This window comes from Oryx dammah, unplaced genomic scaffold (assembly GCF_014754425.2).
Source record: "Oryx dammah isolate SB20612 unplaced genomic scaffold, SCBI_Odam_1.1 HiC_scaffold_3, whole genome shotgun sequence".
Classification (NCBI taxonomy): Eukaryota; Metazoa; Chordata; class Mammalia; order Artiodactyla; family Bovidae; genus Oryx; species Oryx dammah.
Window position 1 is genome coordinate 83,930,940 of NW_024070187.1, and position 26,357 is coordinate 83,957,296.

The following is a 26,357-nucleotide window of genomic DNA, read 5'->3' on the forward strand; positions in this document are numbered from 1 at the left end:
GTGATCTTCCCAACCCAGGGATCAAACCCAGGTCTCCCACATTACAGGCAGATTCTTTACCAGACAAGCCATAAGAGAAGCCCAAGAATACTGAAGTGGGTAGTGTATCCCTTCTCCAGCGAATATCCCCAACCCAGGAATTGAACTGTGATCTCCTACATTGCAGATGAATTCTTTACCAATTGAGCTATGCACTTCAATCAAAAAAAAAAAAAAAAGGAAAAAGGAAGTGGATATATAAAATAAGAGATCACAACTATATCTTTTTAATGTCTTTAGGAATAAACGTAATTTTTAGTAATGATACAGTATTAGAGATACATCTGTTAAAATTAGTAACAAGGAAAATAATAAAAAATTCATATGAATAAAAAAGTTCCAAATAGACAAATCAATCCTGAGAAGAAAAAACAAAACTGTAGGTAACACACACTCTGATTTTAAGAAATATTATAAAGCTATATTAATCAAAACAATACATGCAGGTTTAAAAAGAGTCATATGGTCCATTATAACAGAAGCAAAAGCCCAAAGAAAAACTCATGCATATGTAGTCAACAAATATTTCATAAGGAAGCCAAAAATACTCAATGAATGAAAGAAGATAATCTTTTAAATAATTCTTACCAAAAAAAAGAAAGGATACTCACACAGAAAAGAATAAAACTAGACTCGGATCTTACTCCACTACAAAATTATATTAAAATGGATAAGAGGCTTAAATATAAGACCTAAAACCATAAATTACTCAAAAAAAGGGGGGGATAATTTTTGACATTCATTATGGCAGTGAATTTAAATATGATATCTAAAGTATAAGTGGATTTCCTTGGTGGCTCAGCTAGTAAAGAATTCACCTTCAATGTGGGAGACCTGGGTTAAATCCCTGGGTTAGGAAGATTCTCTGGAGAAGGGAAAGACTACCCGCTCCAATATTCTGGCTTGGAGAATTCCATGGATTTTATCTTGATATTAAGACGGAGTAGTAGAAGAATACGTGCTCATCTTCTCCTGTGTGAACTCCAAAATTGCAACTAGCGGCTAAACAACCATCGACAGGAGAAGGTTGGATTCCTCCAAAAAGAAGATACTCCAGGTCCAAGGGCAAAGGAGAAGCCCCAACAAGACAGTTTGAGGGGCAAAATTGCAGTTAGAATCAAACTCCATACTCGCCAGAGATGCTTGGAGGGCTCAAACAAAATCTTGTGCACACCAAGACACAGAGATGACAAAGAAACTGAGCCAGAATGGCCTTTGATTGTTTGAATTTCTCCTGGAAAGGTACGGGCTAGCAGTGGCCTGCCTCAGTGGCAGGGGCTATAACTGTAGCAGACCTGGGTCATGAACCACGTGGCATAAGCCCTTGTGGAGGAGGTCGCCATTAGCTTCACCATAGAGCTGGTGAGCAGATGAGAACTGCCAGGGAATACGACTTTGGAGGCCAGTGGGACGTCATTTTAGAACTTCCACAGGATGGGAGAAACAAACACTTGGAGAGCACAAAAACAAAACAAACATACAAAAAAACCTTGCACACACCAGCAGCCGGGAGAAATGAGCAGTGTCCCCACAAGAGACTGAGTCAGACTTGCCTATGAGTGTTGAGGAGTCTCCAGTGGAGGCACAGGTTTGACGGCCAATAACGCTGAAGAAACTGAAGTTGAACAGTTCTATGAAGACCTCCAGACCTTTTAGTACTAACATCCATGAAAGATGTCCTTTTCGTTATAGGAAACTGGAATGCAAAAGTAGGAAGTCAAGAAACACCTGGAGTAACAGGCAAATTTGACCTTGGAATACGGAATGAAACAGGGCAAAGGCTAATAGAGTTTTACCAAGAGAATGCACTGGTCATAGCAAACACCCTCTTCCAACAACACAAGAGAAGACTCTACACATGGACATCACCAGATGGTCAACACCAAAATCAGATTGATTATATTCTTTGCAGCCAAAGATGGAGAAGCTCTATACAGTCAGCAAAAAAAGACCAGGAGCTGACTGTGGCTCAGATCATGAACTCCTTATTGCCAAATTTAGGCTTAAATTGAAAAAAGTAGGGGAAAACACTAGACCATTCAGTTATGATCTAAATCAAATCCCTTATGATAATACAGTGGAAGTGAGAAATAGATTTAAGAGACTAGATCTGATAAACAGAGTGCCTGATGAACTATTGACTGAGGTTCGTGACATTGTACATGAGACAGGAATTAAGACCGTCCCTATGGAATAGAAATGCAAAAAAGCAAAATGGCTATTTGAGGAGGGCTAACAAACAGCTGTGAAAGAAGAGAAGCAAAAAGCAAAGGAGAAAAGGAAAGATATTCCCATTTGAATGCAGAGTTCTGAAGAATAGCAAGGAGATAAGAAAGACTTCCTCAGTGATCAATGCAAAGGAATAGAAGAAAACAATAGAATGGGAAAGACTAGAGATCTCTTCAAGAAAATTAGAGATACCAAGGAAACATTTCATGCAAAGATGGACTCGATAAGGGACAAAAATGGTATGGACCTAACAGAAGCAGAAGATATTAAGAAGAGGTGGCAAGAATACCCAGAAGAACTACAAAAAAGATCTTCACGACCCAGATAATCATGATTGTGTGATCACTTACCTAGAGCCAGACATCCTGGAATGTATGGTCAAAGGGGCCTTAGAAAGCATCACTATGAACAAAGCTAGTGGAGGTGATGGAATCACAGTTGAGTTATTTCAAATCCTGAAAGATGATACTGTGAAAGTGCTGCCCTCAATATGCCAACAAATTTGGAAAACTCAGCAGTGGCCACAGGACTGCAAAATTTCAGTTTTCATCCCAATCCCAAAGAAATGTAAAGCCAAAGAATGCTCAAATGCCCACACAATTGCACTCATCTCACACACTAGCAAAGTAATTCTCAAAATTCTTGAAGCCAGGCTTCAATACTATATAAACTGTGAACTTCCTGATATTCAAGCTGGTTTTAGAAAAGGCAGAGGAACCAGAGATCAAATTGCCTACATCTGCTGTGTCATGCAAAAAGCAAGAGAGTTCCAGAAAAACATCTATTTTGCTTTATTGACTATGCCAAAGCCTTTGACTGTGTGGATCATGACAAACTGTGGAATATTCTTCAAGAGATGGGAACACCCATCCACCTGACCTGCTTCTTAAGAAATCCATATGCAGGTCAGGAAGAAAGAGTTAGAAATGGACATGGAACAGCAGACTGGTTCCATATAGGGAAAGAAATACATCAAGGCTGTATATTGTCACCCTGCTTATTAAACTTATATGCAGAGTACATCATGAAAAACACTGGGCTGGAGGATGCACAAGGTGGAATCAAGATTGCCGGGAAAAATAACAATAACCTCAGACATGCAGATGACACCACCCTTATGGCAGAAAGCAAAGAAGAACTAAAGAGCTTCCTGATGAAAATGGATGAGAAGAGTGAAAATGTTGGCTTAAAGCTCAGCATTCAGAAATCTAAGATCATGACATCTGGCCCCATCACTTCATGGCAAATAGATGGGGAAACAGTGGAAACAGTGACCAACTTTATTTTGGGGGGCTCCAAAATCACAGCAGATAGTGACCTCAGCCACAAAATTAAAAGATGATTGCTCCTTAGAAGAAAAGTTATGGTATATTTCTCCATCTATTAGTGTCCTCTTTGATTTCTTTCATCAGTGTTTTATAGTTTTCTATATATAGGTCTTTAGTTTCTTTAGGTAGATATATTCCTAAGTATTTTATTCTTTTCATTGCAATGGTGAATGGAATTGTTTCCTTAATTTCTTTTTCTACTTTCTCATTATTAGTGTATAGGAATGCAAGAGATTTCTGTGTGTTGATTTTATATCCTGCAACTTTACTATATTCATTAATTAGCTCTAGTAATTTCCTGGTAGAATCTTTAGGGTTTTCTATGTAGAGGATCATGTCATCTGCAAACAGTGAGAGTTTTACTTCTTCTTTTCCAATTTGGATTCCTTTTATTTCTTTTTCTGCTCTGATTGTTGTGGCCAAAACTTCCAGAACTATGTTGAATAGTAGTGGTGAAAGTGGGCACCCTTGTCTTGTTCCTGACTTTAGAGGAAATGCTTTCAATTTTTCACCATTGAGGATAATGTTTGCTGTGGGTTTGTCATATATAGCTTTTATTATGTTGAAGTATGTTCCTTCTATTCCTGCTTTCTGGAGAGTTTTTATCATAAATGGATGTTGAATTTTGTCAAAGGCCTTCTCTGCATCTATTGAGATAATCATATGGCTTTTATTTTTCAATTTGTTAATGTGGTGAATTATATTGATTGATTTGCAGATATTGAAGAATCCTTGCATCCCTGGGATAAAGCCCACTTGGTCATGGTGTATGATCTTTTTAATGTGTTGTTGGATTCTGATTGCTAGAATTTTGTTGAGGATTTTTGCATCTATGTTCATCAGTGATATTGGCCTGTAGTTTTCTCTTTTTTTGTAGTATCTTTGTCAGGTTTTGGTATTAGGATGATGCTGGCCTCATAGAATGAGTTTGGAAGTTTACCTTCCTATGCAATTTTCTGGAAGAGTTTGAGTAGGATCGGTGTTGGCTCTTCTCTAATTTTTGGTAGAATTCAGCTGTGAAGCCGTCTGGACCTGGGCTTTTGTTTGCTGGAAGATTTCTGATTACAGTTTCAATTTCCATGCTTGTGATGGGTCTGTTAAGATTGTCTATTTCTTCCTGGTTCAGTTTTGGAAAATTGTACTTTTCTAAGAATTTGTCCATTTCTTCCACGTTGTCCATTTTATTGGCATATAATTGCTGATAGTAGTCTCTTATGATCCTTTCTATTTCTGTGTCGTCTGTTGTGATCTTTCCATTTTCATTTCTAATTTTATTGATTTGATTTTTCTCTCTTTGCTTCTTGATGAGTCTGGCTAATGGTTTGTCAATTTTATTTATCCTTTCAAAGAACCAGCTTTTGGCTTTGTTGATTTTTGCTATGGTCTCTTTTGTTTCTTTTGCATTTATTTCTGCCCTAATTTTTAAGATTTCTTTCCTTCTGCTAACTCTGGGGTTCTCCAATTCTTCCTTTTCTAGTTGCTTTAGGTGTAGAGTTAGGTTATTTATTTGTCTTTTTTCTTGTTTCTTGAGGTATGCCTGTATTGCTATGAACTTTCCTCTTAGCACTGCTTTTATAGTGTCCCACAGGTTTTGGGTTGTTGTGTTTTCATTTTCATTAGTTTCTATGCATATTTGATATAGTGAAAATGAGTATACTACCCAAAGCAATTTACAAATTCAATGCAATCCCTATCAAGCTACCAGCGATATTTTTCACAGAACTAGAACAAATAATTTCAAGATTTGTATGGAAATACAAAAAACCTCGAATAGCCAAAGCAATCTTGAGAAAGAAAAATGGAACTGGAGGAATCAACTTGCCTGACTTCAGGCTCTACTACAAAGCCACAGTCATCAAGACAGTATGGTATTGGCACAAAGACAGAAATATAGATCAATGGAACAAAATAGAAAGCCCAGAGGTAAATCCACACACCTATGGACACCTTATCTTCAACAAAGGAGACAAGAATATACAATGGAGGAAAGACAATCTCTTTAACAAGTGGTGCTGGGAAAATTGGTCAACCACTTGTAAAACAATGAAACTAGATCACTTTCTAACACCATACACGAAAATAAACTCAAAATGGATTAAAGATCTAAATGTAAGACCAGAAACTATAAAACTCCTAGAGGAGAACATAGGCAAAACACTCTCCAACATAAACCACAGCAGGATCCTCTATGATCCACCTCCCAGAATTCTGGAAATAAAAGCAAAAATAAACAAATGGGATCTAATTAAAATTAAAAGCTTCTGCACAACAAAGGAAAATATAAGCAAAGTGAAAAGACAGCCTTCCGAATGGGAGAAAATAATAGCAAATGAAGCAACTGACAAACAACTAATCTCAAAAATATACAAGCAACTTATGCAGTTCAATTCCAGAAAAATAAACGACCCAATCAAAAAATAGGCCAAAGAACTAAATAGACATTTCTCCAAAGAAGACATACGGATGGCTAACAAACACATGACAAGATGCTCAACATCACTCATTATCAGAGAAATGCAAATCAAAACCACAATGAGGTACCACTTCACACCAGTCAGAATGTCTGTGATCCAAAAATCTGCAAGCAATAAATGCTGGAGAGGGTATGGAGAAAAGGGAACCCTCCTACACTGTTGGTAGGAATGCAAACTAGTACATCCACTATGGAGAACAGTGTGGAGATTCCTTAAAAAATTGCAAATAGAACTGCCTTATGACCCAGCAATCCCACTGCTGGGCATACACACCGAGGAAATCAGAATTGAAAGAGACACATGTACCCCAATGTTCATCGCAGCACTGTTTATAATAGCCAGGACATAGAAACAACCTAGATATCCATCAGCAGATGAATGGATAAGAAAGCTGTGGTACATATACACAATGGAGTATTACTCAGCCGTTAAAAAGAATACATTTGAATCAGTTCTGATGAGCTGGATGAAACTGGAGCCGATTATACAGAGTGAAGTAAGCCAGAAAGAAAAACACCAATACAGTATACTGACACATATATATGGAATTTAGAAAGATGGCAATGACCAACTTGTATGCAAGACAGCAAAAAAGACACAGATGTGTATAGTGGACTTTTGGACTCAGAGGGAGAGGGAGAGGGTGAGATGATTTGGGAGAATGGCATTGAAACATGTATAATGTCCTGTAAGAATCGAATTGCCAGTCTATGTCCGATGCAGGATACGGCATGCTTGGGGCTGGTACATGGGGATGACCCAGAGAGACGTTGTGGGGAGGGGGGTGGGAAGGGGGTTCATGTTTGGGAACGCATGTACACCCGTGGTGGATTCATGTCAATGTATGGCAAAACCAATACAGAAATGTAAAGTAAAATTTAAAAAATAAATAAATAAATAAAAAGAAAAGTTATGAACAACCTAGACAGCATATTAAAAAGCACAGACATTACTTTGCCAACAAAGGTCGGTCTAGTCAAACCTATGGATTTTCCAGTAGTCATCCATGGACGTGAATTTGGACTATAAAGAAATTTAAGCACCAAAGAATTAATAGTCTTGAACTGTGGTGTTGGAGAAGACTCTTGAGAGTTCCTTCTCCTGCACGGAGATCCAACCAGTCCATCCTAAAGTAAATCAGTCCTGAACATTCTTTGGAAGGACAGATGCTGAAGCTGAAATCCAATGCTTTGGCCACATGATGTGAAAAAAACGGCTCATTTGAAAAGATCCTGATGCTGGGAAAGATTGAAGGCAGGAGAAGGGGACGACAGAGGATGAGATGGTTGTATGGCATCACCGACTCGATGGACATGGGTTTGGAGGACTCTGGGAGTTGGTGATGGACAGGGAGGCCTGGCATGCTGCAGTCCATGGCGTTGCAAAGAGTCAGACAGGATTGAGCCACTGAAAAGAAATGAGCAACTTTCTTTATAGTCCAACTTTCACATCCATGCATTATTACTGGAAAAACCATAGTTTTGACTAGACGGGCCTTTGTTGGTCAAGTAATGTCTCTCTGCATTTTAATAACCTGTCTAGTTTGGTCATCAATTTTCTTCCTAGGAGCAAGCATTCTTTTAATTTCACGGCTGCAGTCACCATCTGCAGTGGTTTTTGAGCCCTCAAAATTTAAATCTGTCACTGTTTCCACTGTTTTCCTACCTATTTGCCTTGAAGTAATGAGACCAGATGCCATAATTTTAGTTTACAGAATGTTGGTTTTAAGCCAAATTTTTCACTCTCTTTTTTCACTATCATCAAGAGGCTCTTTCATTCTTCTTCATTTTCTGTCATAAGGGTGGTGTTATCTGCATATCTGAGGTTATCAGTATTTCTCCTGGCAATCTTGATTTCAGCTTGTGCTTCATCCAGTCCATCATTTCTCATGATGTGCACTGCATTTAAGTTAAATAAGCATGGTGACAATATACAACCTTGATGTACTCCTTTCCCTATTTGGAACCTGTCCATTGTTCCATGTTCAGTTCTAACTGTTGCTTCCTGACCTGCATGCAGATTTCTCAAGAGACAGATCAGATGGTCTGGTATTCCCATCTCTTGAAGAACTTTCCACAGTTTGTTGTGATAGAAACAGTCAAAGACTTCAGGATAGTCAATAAAAGAGAAGTAGATGTTTTTATGGAACCCTCTTGATTTTTTGATGATCCAACGAAGGTTGGAAATTTGATCTCTGGTTCATTGGGCTTTTCTAAATCCAGTTTGAACATGTGGAAGTTCATGTAGTTTTGAAGCCTTGCTGGGGAATTTTCAGCATTACTTTGCTAGCATGTGAGATGAGGGCCAATGTGCAGAAGTTTGAGCATTCTTTGGCATTGCCTTTCTTTGGGATTGAAATGAAAACTGACCTCTTCCAGTCCTGTGGCCACTGCTGAGTTTTCCAAATTTGCTGGCATATTGAGTGCAGCACTTTCACAGTATCATCTTTTAGGATTTGAAATAGCTCAACTGGAATTCCATCACCTCCATTAGCTTTGTTCATAGTGATATTTCCTAAGGCCCACTTGACTTCACATTCCAGGATGTCTGGCTCTAGGTGAGTGATCACACCATTGCGATTATCTGGGTCTTGAAGATTTTTCTGTATAGTACTTCTGTGTATTCTTGCCACCTCTTCTTAGTATCTTCTGCTTCTGTTAGGTCCAGACCATTTCTGTCCTTTATCGAGCCCATCTTTGCATGAAATGTTCCCTTGGTATCTCTAATTTTCTTGAAGAGATCTCTAGTCTCCATTCTGTTGTTTCCCTCTATTACTTTGCACTGATCACTGAGAAAGGCATTCTTTCCACTCCTTGCTATTTTTTGGAACTTTGCACTAAAATTGATATACCTTTTCTTTTCTCCCTTGAATTTTGCTTCTCTTCTTTTTAAAGATATTTATAAGGCCCTGTCAACTATAAATTGGCACTTTACCAAGAGCATTGCCATTGACTGAACAACAAAGGCATTTGGTATCTGCCTCTAAGGAGATTGAACCCCATGTTGCTATAGCTGTTGACTTTCAACAACCCCTGAGGATGTTCAGGGTGAAGTGAGGCACTCTGTGCTCCAGGGAATCTGCTGGGACAGGTTTTTAGATGGATGTTTTTAGGAATAGATTTTATGATCTCAATCCTTGCATCACCTCATATCTAGAGAAGCACTAAATCCCTTCATGGTGATATCAGGTCCTCATGACTAACAAAAAGCCTTTTGTAAAATGAGTGCTTCATGGTATTGAACTCCCCTTTCACCAAAACCTTATATATTGTCTCTCCCCCACTGCTGCTTTGGAAGAGTCTCTCACAGCTGTCTGAAATGCTGCCTCCCATGCTGCAGTCCTCATTTTGCCCCCAGTAAAACTTAACTCACAACTCTCAAGTTGTACATCTTTTTTTTAATCAACATCCTCCTCAGACAATCATTATGCCTTTTGGATTTCTTTTTATCCTAAGTCTTTTGCAGAGGCATGGGTCAGCAGTGGCCTTCTCCAGGGTTTGTGGCACTGAATGTAGCATGGTACCTTTTGAAGGAGGTTGCCATTATCTTCATTACAGGCCAAATAACAGAGAGGGAACACAGCCTATCAATAGAAAATTGGATTAAAGATTTACTGAGTATGGCCCTGCCCATCAGAACAAGACCCTGTTTCCCATTCAGTCAGTCTCTCTCATCAGGAAGCTTCCATAAGCCTCTTATCCTTCTCCATCAGAGGGCAGACAGACTGAAAACCACAATCACATAAAACTAATCAATCTGATCACATAGACTACAGCCTGTTCAGCTGAATGAATTTATGGGCCATGCCATGTAGGGCCACCCAAGATGGATGGGTCATGGTGGAGAGTTCTGACAAAATATGGTCCACTGGAGAAGAAAATGATGAACCACTTCATTTTTCTTGCCTTGAGAACCCCTTGAACAGTTTGAAAGGGCAAAAAGATAGGACACTGAAAAATGAACTAACTCCCCAGGTCAGTAGGTACCCAATATGCTACTAGAGATCAGTGGAGAAATAACTGCAGAACGAAGAGACAGAAGCACAGCAAAAACATCACTCAGTTGTAGATGTGACTGGGGATGGAAGTAAAGTACAATGCTGTAAAGGGCAATATTGCATAGGAACCTGGAATATTAGGTCCATAAATAAATGTAAGTTGGAAGTGGTCAAACAGGAGATGGCAAGAGTGAACATTAATATTTTAGGAATCAGTGAACTTAAATGGACTGAAATGGGAGAATTTAATTCAGATGACCATTACATACAATACTGTGGGGGAAAATCACTTACAAGAAATTGAGTAGCCCTCATAATCAACAAAAGAGTCCAAAATGCAGTACTTGGGGACAATCTCAAAAATGACAGCATGATCTCCACTGCTTTCCAAGGCAAAATACTCAATATCAGAGTAATCCATGTCTATGCCCCAAACATTAATGCCAGAGAATCTGAAGTTTAAAGGCTCTAAAATGACCTACAAGGCTTTGTAGAAGTAATACCAAAAAAGATGTCCTTTTCATCATAGGAGACTGGAATGCAGAAGTAGAAATTTACCTGGAATAACAGGCAAATTTGAGCATGGAGTGCAAAGTGAATCAGGGCAAAGAATAAGAGAGTTTTGTCAAGAGAAGACACTGGTAGCAAACAGTCTCTACAAACAACACAAGAGAAGACTCTACACATGGACTTAACCAGTTGGTCAACAGTGAAATCAGATTGATTATATTCTTTGGAGTCGAAGATGGAGAAGCTCTATACAATGAGCAAAAACAAGACTGAGAGCTTATTGTGGCTCAGATCATGACTTTCTTGTTGCCCAATTCAGACTTTATAAAAGTAGGGGAAAACCATTAGACCATTCAGTTATGACCTAAATCAAATCCCATATGATGATACAGTGGAAATGACAAATAGATTCAAGAGATTAGATTTGATAGAGTGCATGAAGAACTATGGGCAGGGGTTCATGACATTATACAGGAGGCAGAGATCAAGACCACCCCCAAGAAAATGAAATGCAAAAAGGCAAAATGGTTGTCTGAGGAAGTCTTACAAATAGCTGAGAAAAGAAGAGAAGCTCAAGGCAAAGAAGAAAAGGAAAGATATATCCATCTGAATGCAGAGTTCCAAAGAATAGTAAGGAGAGATAAGAAAGCTTCTTAAGTGATCAATGGGAAGAAATAGAGGAAAACAATAGAATGGGAAAGACTAGAGATCTCTTCAAGAAAATTAGACACCAAGGGAATATTTCATGCAAAGATAGGCAAAATAAAGGACAGGAAATGGTATAGATGTAACAGAAGCAATTAAGAAGAGGTGCCACGAATACATGGAAGAACTGTACAAAAAAGATCTTCATGACCCAGAAAACCATGATGTTGTGATCATTCACATAGAGCCAGACATCCTGGAGTCCGAAGTTAAGTGAGCCTTAGGAAGCATCGTTATGAACAAAGCTAGTAGGGGTGATGAAATTCCAGTTGAGCTATTTCAAGTCCTAAAAGATGATGCTGTGAAAGTGCTGCACTCAATATGCCAGCACATTTGGAAAACTCAGCAGTGGCAACAGAACTGTAAAAGGTCAGGTTTCATTCCAATCCCAAAGAAAAGCAATGCCAGAGAATGTTCAAACTACCGCAAATTTGCACTCATCTCACACACTAGCAAAGTAATGCTGAATATTCTCAAAGCCAGGCTGCAACACTGCATGAACTAAGAAATACCAGATGTTCAAGCTGGAATTAGAAAAGGCTGAGGAACCAGGGATCAAATTGCCATCATCTGTTGGATCATAGAAAAAGTAAGAGAGTTCCAGAAAAACATCTACTTCTGCTTTATTGACTGTGCCAAAGCCTTTGACCGTGTGGATTACAAAATAATGGAAAAATTCTTCAAGAGATGGGAATATCAGACCACCTTACCTGCCTCCTGAGAAATCTGTATGCTCATCAAGAAAAGATAGTTAGAACTGGACATGGAACAACAGACTGGTTCCATATAGGGAATGGAGTACTTCAAGGCTGTATATTGTCATCCTGCTTATTTAACTTATATACAGAGTACATCATGCAAAATGCCAGGATGGATGAAGTACAAGCTGGAATCAAGATGGCCGGTATATATATCAATATCCTCAGATATGCAGATGACACCACAGTCCTGGCAGAAAGCCAAGAGTAACTGAGGAGCCTCTTGATGAAAGTGGATGAGAAGTATGAAAAAGTTGTCTTAAAACTCAACATTCCAAAAACTAGGATCATAGCATCTGATCCCATTACTTAATGCCAAATTGATGGTGAAACAATGGAAACACTGAGAGACTTTATTTCCTTGCTCTCCAAAATAGCTGCAGATGGTGACTGTGGCCATGAAATTAAAAGACGCTTGCTCCTTGGAAGAAAAGCTATTAACAACCTGCTGCTGCTACTGCTGCTAAGTTGCTTCAGTCAAGTCCGACTCTGTGCGACCCCAGAGATGGCAGCCCACCAGGCTCCCCTGTCCCTGGGATTCTTCAGGTAAGAACACTGGAGTGGGTTGCCATTTTCTTCTCCAATGCATGAAAGTGAAAAGTGAAAGTGAAGTAGCTCAGTCGTGTCTGACTCTTCACAACCCCATGGACTGCAGCCCACCAGGCTTCTCCATCCATGGGATTTTCCAGGCAAGAGTACTGGAGTGGGGTGCCATTGCCTTCTCCAATTAACAACCTACACAGCATATTAAAATCCAGAGACATTACTTTTCCAATAAAGGACCATCTAATCAAAGCTATGGTTTTTCCAGTAGTCATGTATGAATGTGAGATTTGGACCATAAAGAAAACTGAGCACTGAAGAATGGATGTTTTTGAACCATGCTTTTGGAAAAAACTCTTCAGAGTACCTTGGATTGCAAGGAGATCAAGCCTGTCACTCCTAAATGAAATCAGTCCAGAATATTAATTGGAAGGAGTGATGCTGAAGCTGAAGCTGCAATACATTGGCCACCTGATGTGAAGAACTGACTCACTGGAAATGAACCTGATTCTGGGCAAGACTGAAGGCAGGAGAAAAAGGGGATGACAGAAGATGAGATGGTTGGATGGTATCACCGACTCAATGGACATGAGTTTGAGTAGGCTAAGGGAGTTGGTGATGTACAGGGAAGCCTGGCAAGCTGCTATCCATGGGGTTTCAAAGAATCGGACATGACTGAGCTACTGAACTAAACTGAAAGTATAAGGAACAAAATGAAAAATGAACTAGTTGAACTAATTCCAAGTAACAGCCACTGCACACTTCACAGTAAGAGAAATGATCAACAAAACAAGAAGGCAGCCTATGAAAACAGAAAACTTATTTGAAAACCATATGTCTGTGTAGGTGTGGTTATTGTTGTTCAGTTGTTCGTTCACGTCCTACATTTTGCAGTGCCATGGACTGCAGCAATTCAGGCTTTCCTATCCTTCACCATCTCCTGGAGCCTGCTCAAACTCATGTCCACTGAGACGGTAGTTACATCCAAACACCTGATGCTCTGTCATCCCCATTTCCTCCTGCCCAGCATCAGGATCTTTTCTAGTAAGATGGCTCTTCATGTCAACTGGCTAAAATTTTGGAGCTTCAGCATCAGCATCAATCCTTCCAATGAATATTCAGGATTGATTTCCTTTGGGATTGACTGGTTTGATCGCCTTGCAGTCTAAGGGGCTCTCAAGAGGCTTCTCCAACACCACAGTTCAAAATCATCAATTCTTCAGTGCTTGGCCTTCTTTATGGTCCACCAGTTGCATCAATAAAAAACTACTGGTTCAAACCATAGCTTTGACTATATGGACCTTTGTTGCCTAAGTAATGTCTCTGCTTTTTAATATGCTGTCTAGATTTGTCATAGCTTTTCTTCCAATGTGTAAGGGTCTTTGAATTTCATGGCTGCAATCATCATTTGCAGTGATTTTGGAGTCCAAGAAAATAAAGTCACTGTTTCCATTGCTTCCTTATCTTTTTCTATGAAATGATTGGACTGGATGCCATGATATTCATTTTTTGAATGTTGTGTTAAACCAATTTTTCACTCTTCTCTTTCACTTTCATCAAGTGTCTCTGTTGTTCCTCTTCACTTTCTGCCATAATGGTGGTGTCATCTGAAGATCTGAGGTTATTGGTATCTCTCTTAGCAATCTAGATTCCAGCTTGTGCTTCATCCATCCTGGCATTTTGCATGATGTGCTCTGCATATAAGTTAAATAAGCAGGGAGTGGTTATACTTGATATATGTCAGCCTTGATGTATATCTTTCCCAATTTGAAACCAGTCCGTTGTTCCATGTCTAGTTCTTACTGTTGCTTTTGACCTCCATACAAGCTTTGCAGGAGTCAGGTAAGGTGGTCTGGCATTCCCATCTCTTGGAATTTTTTCATTATTTTGTAATCCACACAGTCAAAGGCTTTGCCTCAATCAATACAGTAGAAGTAGGTGTTTTTCTGGAACTCTCTTATTTTCTTTTATGATCCAACAGATGATGGCAATTTGATCCCTGGTTCCTCAGCCTTTTCTAATTCCAGCTTGAACATCTGATATATCTTAGTTCATGCAGTGTTGCAGCCTGGCTTTGAGAATATTCAGCATTACTTTGCTAGCATGTGAGATGAGTGCAAATTTGCGGTAGTTTGAACATTCTTTGGCATTGCTTTTCTTTGAGATTGGAATGAAACTTGATCTTTTGCAGTCCTGTTGCCACTGCTGAGTTTTCCAAATTTGCTGGTTTATTGAGTGCAGCACTTTCACAGCATCATCTTTTAGGACTTGAAATAGCTCAACCGGAATTTCATCACCCCCACTAGCTTTGTTCATAACGATGCTTCCTAAGGCCCACTTAATTTCAGACTCCAGGATGTCTGGCTCAATGTAAATGATCATAACATCATGGTTATCTGGGTCATGAGGATCTTTTTGTATCGTTCTTCCATGTATTCTTGCCACCTCTTCTTAATTTCTTCTGTTATGTCCATACTGTTTCTGTTCTTTATTGTGCCCATTTTTGCATGAAATATTCCCTTGGCATCTCTAATTTTCTTGAAGAGATCTCTAGTCTTTCCCATTCTATTTTTTCCCTCTATTTCTTTGCATTTGTCACTTAAGAAGGCTTTTTTATCTCTCCTTGCTATTCTTTGGAACTCTGCATTCAGATGTCTATAGCTTTCCTTTTCTCTTTTGCCTTTAGTTTCTCTTCTTTTCTCTGTTAATTGTGAGGACTCCTCAGATGTTTTGCCTTTTGTGTTTCTTTTTGTTGGGGATAGTCTTGATCACTGCCTCCTGTACAATGTCATGAACCTCTGTCCATAGTTCTTCAGGCACTCTGTCTATCAGATCTCATTCTTTAAACCTATTTGTCATTTCCACCGTATAATCGTATGGGATTTGATTTAGGTCATACCTGAATGGTCTAGTGGTTTCCCCTACTTTCTTCAGTTAAAGTCTGAATTGGGCAATAAGGAGCTCATGGTCTGTGCCACAGTCAGCTCCAGATATTGTTTTTGCTGACTGTATAGTTATTCTCCATCTTTGACTCCAAAGAATATAATCAATCTGATTTCAGTGTTGAACATCTGGTTATGTCCATGTGTAGAGTCTTCTCTTGTGATGATGAGGAGGGTGTTTGCTATGACCAGTTCCTTCTCTTGACTAAACTCTGTTAGCCTTTGCCCTGCTTTATTTTGTACTCCATGACCAAGTTCGTTTATTATTCCAGGTATCTCTTAACTTCCTGCTTTTGCCTTCCAGTCCCCTATGATGAAAAGGACATCAACAAACAGTACAGAAGGGTAAAAGGTCATGTGCTCATCTTCTCCTGTGTGAACTCCAAAGTTGCAACTAGCTGCTGAACAACTATGGACAGGAGAATGTTAGAGTCCACCAAAAAAAGTTATCCCAATTCCAAGGGCAAAGAGAAGCCCAAGTAAGATGGTAGCTGGGGCAAAATTGCATTTAGAATCAAGCCCCATACTTGCAAGAGATGCTTGGAGGACTCAAGAAAAATCTTGTGCCCACCAAGACCCAGACGTCCCTCCCACAGAGACTGAGCCAGACTTGCCTTTGATTGTCTGAGTGTCTCGTGCACAGGTATGGGTCAGCAGTGGCTTGCTGTGGGAACAGGGACTGACTGCAGCAAACCTGGATTACTCAGTGTGTGGCATGAGCTTCATGGAGGAGGTCTCCATTAACCCTATGATAGAGCCACTGAGCAGATGACATACATCTGCAGAACAATTATAAAAAAGAAATTCTCACACTGTTAAGAAAGTTCTAGGACCCAGAACAGATTTTCCATCCTGGGAATCCAGCAAATCCAACTGAGAACCCCCAGGGAATTTGACTTTGAAGGCCATGGGAGACTGAGCCAGACTTGTCTTTGAGTGTTCAGGAGTCTCTGGTGGAGGCATGGGTTGAAAGTTTGGCCTCAGGCTAAACAACAGGGAAGGAACCCAGCCACACCTATCAGCAGAATATTGCATTAAAGATTCACTGAACATGGCCCCTCCCATCAGAACAAAACCCAGTTCCCCCACAGATGTTCTCTTCCATCAGGAAACTTCCTCAAGCCTCTTATCCTTTTCATCAGAGGGCAGACAGAATGAAAACCACAATCACAGAAAATGAACCACACTGATCACATGGACCACAGCCTTGTCTAACTCAGTGAAACTGTGAGCCATGCCGTGTAGGGCCTCCCAAGACTGATGGGTCATGGTGGAAATTTCTGACAGAACCTGGTACACTGGAGAAGACAATGCCAAATCTCTTCAGTATTCTTAAGAGCCTTGAGAACCCCATGAAGAGTATGAAAAGGCAAAAAGATATGACACTGAAAGATGAAATCCCTAGGTTGGTAGATGCCCAGTATGCTACTGGATAAGAGTGGCGAAATAACTCCAGATATAATGAAGAGATGGAGCGAAAGCAAAAATAATGCCCAGGTGTAGATGTGACTGGTGGTGGAAGTAAAGTCTGATGCTGTAAGAAGAATATTGCATAGGAACCTGGAATGTTTGGTCCATGAATCAGCATAAATTGAAAGTGATCAAAAAGGCAGTAGCAAGAGTGAATATAGACATTTTAGGAATCAGTGAACTAAAATGAACTGAAATAGGTGAATTTACTTCAGATGACCATTATGTCATTGACTCATTGGAAAAGACTCTGATGCTGGGAGGGATTGGGGGCAAGAGGAGAAGGGGATGACCGAGGATGAGATGGCTGGATGGCATCACTAACTCGATGGATGTGAATCTGAGTGAACTCTGGGAGTTGGTGATGGACAGGGAGGCCTGGCGTGCTGCGATTCATGGGGTCACAAAGAGTCGGACACGACTGAGCGACTGAACTGAACTGAACTAAACTGAACTGAACCGTGGGCAAGAATCATTTAGAAGAAATGGGAGGGTCCCTCATAGTCAAGAAAAGAGTGTGAAATGAAGTACTTTGGTCCAATCTCAAAAATGACAGAAGTAGAAATTAGAAATTCTCAAATAAATATTATTTGTATTTATGTGTAGTGATAGATATTATTGAGAGCTATTTGGTGATTATTTCACAATAGGTGCAAATATCTAATCATTTTGTGGTATACCTGTGTTGAAACAAAATTATCTTAAGTCTTGGCAAGCAAAAGTTTGCATAAAAATTTCTCTACCAGTTGAGCCACTGCCCGGCACTCCCTGTTTTAGTGTGCAATGTGCTTCTGCATTATACATTAACTAGATCCCCTCGGAAAACACAGGAAAGTTTACTCTACAAAAAAAGTAATTTCCTCCTGGCACCAGCAAGATAACTCATTATAAGCTAACATTCTTTCCTTAATCTTTTAAGGGGTCACAATGACCTAATACTCACTTTTTAGGACTACATAAACTGGCAATATAATGTTCTGATGTATAACACTTTCAAGAATAACCCCTTCTCTCAAAAACTTATATGACAGTTCTTTAACTTCTAATGGGCAAAGCATTCCTCAGAGCTTCCTGACAGATTTTCTCCAGGGTTATAATCCTCAGATTGGCTCAAATGAAATCTTCCATACTATTCTAGGTTGACTACTAATTTTTTGTCACCATCTGAAACTAATACAATGCTGCATGTTAGTATTACCTTAAAAAAGTCTAACCAAATAATACATGAAAGGTACTGCTTCCTATAAGGTAATTTGCCTCTTATGCAAATTTTCCTTACCATAATCACATAAACATAATAAAAAATACATTATTCAAAAGCAAAATAAAAGGGATAAATGGACTTGTTCAAATAGAGAAAAAATTTATGCTCAGGGTCAAAAGTCACTAGTTGACTTCTAATGACCTAACCTTAAATAGAACAAGAACAAAACACTGAAGTGAGGTAAAAATCTAGAAACATGGTCCTATAGGAAAAAGTCTTCTTTCATTTTTACACTTTTGAAAACAAGACCAATGAAACCAAACTACATTATTTATTTTCTAGTTTCATGCTCATCACATTCCAAACCTGGTCATCAATTAACCATTCCTTCATAGAACACAAATATAAAGCCTTAGGAAGAGCAAGTTAATCAGAAAGAAAACAGGTTGTGAAACAGGAGAAGCAAGAACACAGAGTAGTCCAAGGTTATGGAAATTAAGCACACTGTCAGATTTGGGTTTTCCAGACACTCCAAAAACAACCTTAAATATAGAGAATATTCCTTCTTGGATATATATCAGGGTTCCCCTGGTGGCTCTAATGGTAAAGAATCAACCTGAAATACAGGAGACCCGGGTTCAATCTGTAGGTTGGGAAGATCCCCTAGAAGAGGGAATTTTACGATTCAATCATATAACACAAAACCAAAAAAAAAAAGAGTGTTATTAATTTTTACATTCAAAACAGTGAAGCCACCCTAAAATGCCATTTGCAAGTTTTCATACAGTCAGATAAATGTTTGCATTGTTTATAGAATATAAGAATATTTATTATATACATACTATTCTTACCTAAAACCTTGCTGTAATATCCACCCCATTCTGGAAATACATAATATGAATATATCATGTCACTCACTGCATACAGTAACCAGTTCTCCAGCCTCTATATAAAAATCATCTTGTCTGTCAGTCTTGATGTGACATCAGGAACATATGAAGAAGGCATAGGAAGCCCAGCACACAGTCTTTCAATGGCATTCCCATAGAAAAACCGAAAAGTGTATATAAATGGAATATTCAGGAGTTCAGCCACCAATTCCCCACAAAAACTTAAAGAGTCAGCAATACAGACATCAAACTTGGCTGCCTGTAGCCTGCTGAGTAACTCCTTGTTTGTGACAGCACTGTCACACACTCTTTTTTTTTATTAATAAAAATTGTCTGACTGAGTTTGCCAGTTTGATTTGCATTTCCCACCATGAGAGTTTTGGCAGTTCAAAAATTTCTTCATAGAGCATGGTATTGAGCTCTTCCATGAAAGTTTCTTCAGTTACTGAAACCTGGAGGATCTCCACATGATAGGGAATCTTGGTATGATCAATCAGAAGATTTTGTGACGGTACCAGGACAGTTATTTCATGCCCACGAAGATGAAGCTCTTCTAGAATAACTTGTAAATTAATCCAGTGACTAAAATCCACAGGCCATACAAGAACTTTGCCAGTCCTCCCAGAGTCAAGGAGACATAGCTGCAGCACGAAAAGGATGCAGAAGCCTTTCACAGTCTTCATGGTTAACTCCTGCTTGAATTAAATTTTTACCAAATGCATGAAACTCCCAATCCAAAGATCTCTCCTTAACAGTCTCAATCAGTTTATAGAAGGTTGAGCTGAACTTTGAAGTGTGTACTTTGTATTATGGATTAAAATGGAAAACAACTGCTGTGAAGTGAAAAAAACAAAAACAAAAACAAAAACCCTTGATAAAAAACAATACACTGAGTTAGGAAATATATACTCAGGCTTAAACACAAATCCATAATAATTTCTAAGTAATATTTGAAAACCTAACATTATGTGGTTTCATATTCTCTTAAGGTTAGATTATTTGGATTGTTTTTCCTGGTTTTATTTTTGTGTTCATTTGAACAGGAAGATCTCTGTAGTGTTTCTTTTACTGATAATTCTTCTAGATATTTTAGGTACAGAAGAGACCATCACTTAGTGCCAGAAATAAACACACTTTAAGAGATGTTAAGGCAAAGAGATTAATTTTATTTTTAATTTTATATTGGATTATAGTTGATTAACAATGTATTAGTTTCAGGTGTACAGCAAAGTGATTCAGTTATACAAACACATATATCTTCTCTTTTTAAAATTCTTTTCACTACAGAATATTGAGCAGAATTTCCTGTGCTATGTATATATAGTAGTTCTTATTGGTTCAATTATTTGAAATATAGTAGTCTATATCTGCTAATCCCTTTTGTAACCTTAAGTTTTTTCTATTGTGTAAGTCTGTTTTTGTTTTGTAAATAAGTTCCTTTTTTTTTTGCACATATAAGCAATGTGGTACTTATCTTTCTCTGTATTCCTTATTCACTTAGTATGATAATCTCCAGGTCTATCTGTGTTGCTGCAATATTATATTTTGAAGATTAATCCCTTGTCTCTTTCTTCATCTGTAAATGTTTTTTCCCACTCCAAAGGTTGCCTTCCTATTTTGATTATGTTCTGTTTTGTTATGCAACAGCTTTTGAGTTTAATTTGATCCCATTTGTTAGTTTTGTTTTCATTTCCAATACTCTTGGAAATAAATTAAAAAAAAATACCGTTGTGATTTATTCAAAGAATGTTTTGGTGTTTGGTCTTACATTTAGGTCTTTAATCCATTTTTAGTTAATTTAACAATGATGTTAAATTATGTTCTATTTTCATTCCTTTACTTGTATCTTTCCAGTTTTCCCAGAACCACCTATTGAAGATCCTGGTTTTTTATCCACAGTTAGAGATTGATGATAGGTCTGTGGGTTTATTTCTGGACTTTCTATACTGTTCCAGTGATGTATATCTGTTTTGTGCCAGTACCATACTGTCTTGATGACTATAGCTTTGTAGTGTTGTCTGGGAAAGCTTATTTCTCTACCTCTTTTTTTCTTTCTCAAAATTACTTTCATCATTCAGGGTCTTTTGTGTCTCCCTATTTTTTTTTAATTGTGATAGTTTATGAAAATTTCCATTGGTAATTTTGTAGGGATTACTTTGAATCTGCAGATTGCCTTGAATATTGTAGAAATTTTGATAATATTGATTCTTCCCATTCCAGAAGAATGGTATTATGGTATGTCTTTCCATGTGAAGAGCTGACTCACTGGGAAAGACCCTGATGCTGGGAAAGATTGAGGGCAGGAGGAGAAGAGGACAACAGAGGATGAGATGGTTGGATGGCATCACTGGCTCAATGAACATGGGTTTGGGTGAACTCTGGGAGTTGGTGATGGACAAGGAGGCCTGCCATGCTGAGCTTCATGGGGTCACAAAGAGTCAGACACAACTGAGGGAATGAACTGAACTGAACCAGGTTTTTCATAGCTTTTCTTCTGAGGAACAAGCGTCTTTTAATTTTATTGATACAGTCACCATCCACAGTGATTTTGGAGGACAAGAAAGCACTGTTTCCACTTTTCTTCCTTCTATTTGGCATGAAATGATGGGACCAGATTCCATGATTTTCTTTTTTCTTTTCTTTTTCTTTTTTTTTTTTTTAACGCTCAGCCTTAAGCCAGCTTTTCCCTCTTTTACCCTCATCAAAAGGCTCTTAGTTCCTTTTTACTGTCTGTCATTAGAGAGGCATCAACTGTGTATCACCTGAGGTTGATATTTCTGCAGCAATCTCAATTACTGCTTGTAATTCATCGAGACAAGCATTTCACATGATACACTCTGCATACAGTTAAATAAACAGAATGACAATATACAGCCTTATTGTACTTAAGTTATTTTAAAAGAGTGGGTATTAAAAACCAGTCATTTACTTTGGTCTATCATACCAATAACCATGCAAACATACAAGAATCAGCTAGTTCTCTGAAGCCAAGAAATGTTACAATACAAATGAAATACTATCATTGCTGCTAAGTCACTTCAGTCGTGTCTGACTCTGTGCAGCCCCATAGACAGCAGCCCACCGGGCGCCCCCGTCCCTGGGATTCTCCAAGCAAGAACACTGGAGTGGTTTGCCATTTTCTTCTCCGATGCATGAAAATGAAAAGTGAAAGTGAAGTTGTTCAATCGTGTCTGACTCTCAGCAATCCCATGAACTGCAGCCTACCAGGCTCCTCCGTCCATGGGATTTACCAGGCAAGAGTACTGGAGTGGGGCGCCATATTAATATCCAAATGAAGGATAACCTTCAAATGAGAAACAACAACAACAACAACAAAACAGTGTTTTGTATTCCAAAGGGGACAAAGTCTAATGTGGAATAATATGGAAGGAAATTGATGGTGTAAAATGTATTTTACAGCAGAGTAGAAACCCTAACAGGCTTCAATATTCCTGACTGGCAAAGAAGCTCTGTCTAGAGTGTGTTCTGCATTAGTCCTTGTATAATTCTTTTAGAGAATATAAAATAATTATTAATCATTAAACCCTAAATTATGTTAGATATTTAAGAAATATTCAATCTGATCAGTATGGAAATAGAATTAATCATTGTGTTCCTGAGGCCTCAAACAGCATCTCAACTGGTTGAACTAAAAGCAATGAAGAAAATAAAGCAGTAAGTCTTCAATGGTGACAATTTCCACGTGTTTATTCATCTGTCATATCTTTGTAAAGAATAGATTATTTTAAACTTTAATTCTGAATCATGTGGCATATTTTTGGAGTGCGTCTTTGACATGATAAGTTGAAGAATAGACAAGAACCCAGAAGAACAGGAGAGAAATCTTTTCAAATCAGTGGCTGGATTATACAGATGGACTCTGTCAAGATTTCTAGTTCAGCTGTTTAAAAAAAAAAAAAAAAAAAGGCAGAAAAAGACTACTCTCTCTTTTTCTTCTTTGCAGTCTTACCAAACTTCCAGTAACAAAACAGGCAACATTTAGTGACCAGGAATACAACAGTTGCCACACAAGCTAGCAGGAAGCCAATCACATCCAAAGAGTGGTACTGGAACCAGGTGAGGTCATGGAAAGCTGGTCGAAGGTGCTTGGCTCCTTTGTGGCGCATGACAAACTCAACCCAGAAGACTGTTCGGTCCAGGGGTTTTACAGGTTGATCATGGTGAATCCTTGATAACTTCATAGCATTCTCTTTATAGCTAAAATTGAATAAATAAACAACGTGAAAATTTTGTTAAGGACATGATATACCTAAAGCAGTTATATATTATTAAAAATATATTGAGCAATTAATTATATGATTAGTTGTGTCATAATTTATATCACCAAGAATATGAAAAGCATATGAAAATTTCTTTCCTCTTCAGATATTTCTAGATGTGATGGCTCATCAGTTTGAATGTGTTGGATGCTTTATAGTCTCAGTAATTATTGGAAGTGGGAGAGAAAATAATTTCCAGTTGGAAATATCATTCTGAAAGTACAGAAATAGGAATGATTATTAGAATGTGTAGCTTGAGAATACAGAATTTTGATCTAACTTGCTGAGTGTGGTATTGGGAACATGATAGTAATAGGAAGTAGCATGGAGGGGAAGGTCTAAGAAAAAGGAACCCTTTCCCCACTCCTTCAATATTCCCAAATTTGGTCTGGAGTGTCAGTGTTAAGAAGACTTCAGCAGTAACAGAAAATGGTTTCACTCTGTGATCTCCATGGTCCTGACATTTCAGATGAAAGCAAAAAGCTTCATGTAACCCTCTGGGCAAGAAGTAGGGCCTGAGACTGAATAGATGCTGGCATTTTTGCTTCAGGCTAAAGAGGGGTGTGTGTTGAAAAACAGAACCATTACTCTGCCAACAAAGATCTGAATAGTCAAGGCTATGGTCTTCCTGAATTTGTGAATAAGGAGTTCATGATCTGAGCCACAGTCAGCTTCTGCTCTTGTTTTTGTTGACTGTATAGAGTTTCTCCATCTTTGGCTGCAAAGAATATAATCAATCTGATTTTGGTGTTGACCATCTGGTGATGTCCATGTGTAGAGTTTTCTCTTGTGTTGTTGGAAGAGGGTGTTTGCTATGACCAGTGCATTTTCTTGGCAAAACTCTATTCAGACTCAAATTGAAGAAAGAAGGGAAAACCACTAGACCATTCAGGTATGACCTAAATCAAATCCCTTATGATGATTATACAGAGGAAGTGAGAAATAGATTTAAGGGCCTAGATCTGATAGATAGAGTGCCTGATGAACTATGGAATGAGGTCCGTGACATAGTACAGGACACAGGGATCAAGACCATCCCCATGGAAAAGAAATGCAAAAAAGCAAAATGGCTGTCTGGGGAGGCCTTACAAATAGCTGTGAAAAGAAGAGAGGCAAAAAGCAAAGAAGAGGAAAGATATAAGCATCTGAATGCAGAGTTCCAAAGAATAGCAAGAAGAGATAAGAAAGCCTTCTTCAGCGATCAATGCAAAGAAATAGAGGAAAACAACAGAATGGGAAAGACTAGAGATCTCTTCAAGAAAATTAGAGATACCAAGGGAACATTTCATGCAAAGATGGGCTCGATAAAGGACAGAAATGGTATGGACCTAACAGAAGCAGAAGATATTAAGAAGAGGTGGCAAGAATACATGGAAGAACTGTACAAAAAAGATCTTCATGATCCAGATAATCATGATGATGTGATCACTAATCTAGAGCCAGACATCTTGGAATGTGAAGTCAAGTCTGCCTTAGAAAGCATCACTAGGAACAAAGCTAGTGGAGGTGATGGAATTCCAGTTGAGCTGTTTCAAATCCTGAAAGATGATGCTGTGAAAGTGCTGCACTCAATAGGCCAGCAAGTTTGGAAAACTCAGCAGTGGCCACAGGACTGGAAAAGGTCAGTTTTCATTCCAATCCCAAAGAAAAGCAATGCCAAAGAATGCTCAAACTACCACACAATTGCACTCATCTCACATGCTAGTAAAGTAATGCTCAAAATTCTCCAAGCCAGGCTTCAGCAGTACGTGAACCGTGAACTCCCTGATGTTCAAGCTGGTTTTAGAAAAGGCAGAGGAACCAGAGATCAAATTGCCAACATCCACTGGATCATGGAAAAAGCAAGAGAGTTCCAGAAAAAACATCTCTTTCTGCTTTATTGACTATGCCAAAGCCTTTGACTGTGTGGATCACAATAAACTGTAGAAAATTCTGAAAGAGATGGGAATACCAGATCACCTGCCCTGCCTCTTGAGAAATCTGTATGCAGGTCAGGAAGCAACAGTTAGACCTGGACATGGAACAACAGACTGGTTCCAAATAGGAAAAGGAGTACGTCAAGGCTATATATTGTCACCCTGCTTATTTAACTTATATGCAGAATACATCATGAGAAACACTGGACTGGAAGAAACACAAGCTGGAATCAAGATTGCCAGGAGAAATATCAATAACCTCAGATATGCAGATGACACCACCCTTATGGCAGAAAGTGAAGAGGAACTAAAGAGCCTCTTGATGAAAGTGAAAGAGGAGACTGAAAAAGTTGGCCTAAAGCTCAACATTCAGAAATGAAGATCATGGCATCCGGTCCCATCATTTCATGGGAAATAGATGAGGAAACAGTGGAAACAGTGTCAGACTTTTTTTTTTTTTTTTGTGGGGTGGGGGGCTCCAAAATCACTGCAGATGGTGACTACAACCATGAAATTAAAAGATGCTTAGTCCTTGGAAGAAAATTTATGACCAACCTAGATAGCATATTCAAAAGCAGAGACATTACTTTGCTGACTAAGGTCCGTCTAGTCAAGGCCATGGTTTTTCCTGTGGTCATGTATGGATGTGAGAGTTGGACTGTGAAGAAGGCTGAGCACCGAAGAATTGATGCTGTTGAACTGTGGTGTTGGAGAAGACCCTTTAGAGTCCCTTGGACGGCAAAGAGATCCAACCAGTCCATTCTAAAGGAGATCTGTCCTGGATGTTCTTTGGAAGGAATGATGCTAAAATTGAAACTCCAGTACTTTGGCCTCCTCATGCGAAGAGTTGACTCATTGGAAAAGACTCTGATGCTGGGAAGGGTTGGGGGCAGGAGGAGAAGGGGATGACAGAGGATGAGATGGCTGGATGGCATCACTGACTCGATGGACGTGAGTTTGAGTGAACTCCCGAGATGGTGATGGACGGGGAGGCCTGGCATGCTGCAATTCATGGGGTCGCAAAGAGTCGGACATGACTGAGCAACTCAACTGATGGTCTTCCTAAGGTAAA

General features: G+C 38.9%; 1 protein-coding gene and 1 pseudogene across 1 annotated transcript in view; both read right to left on the bottom strand.

Moving 5' to 3' along the window:
- Positions 1-19,933, bottom strand: part of LOC120862202 — a 50,517-nt pseudogene extending 30,584 nt beyond the window's left edge.
- A 594-nt stretch (positions 19,934-20,527) lies between these two features.
- Positions 20,528-26,357, bottom strand: part of LOC120862197 (UDP-glucuronosyltransferase 2C1-like) — a 47,414-nt gene continuing 41,584 nt past the window's right edge. The window contains exon 6 of the mRNA XM_040238321.1: positions 20,528-23,307. Coding sequence (XP_040094255.1) covers positions 23,028-23,307 — 280 coding nt within the window. The 3' untranslated portion in view covers positions 20,528-23,027. The remainder of the gene's footprint in view (positions 23,308-26,357) is intronic.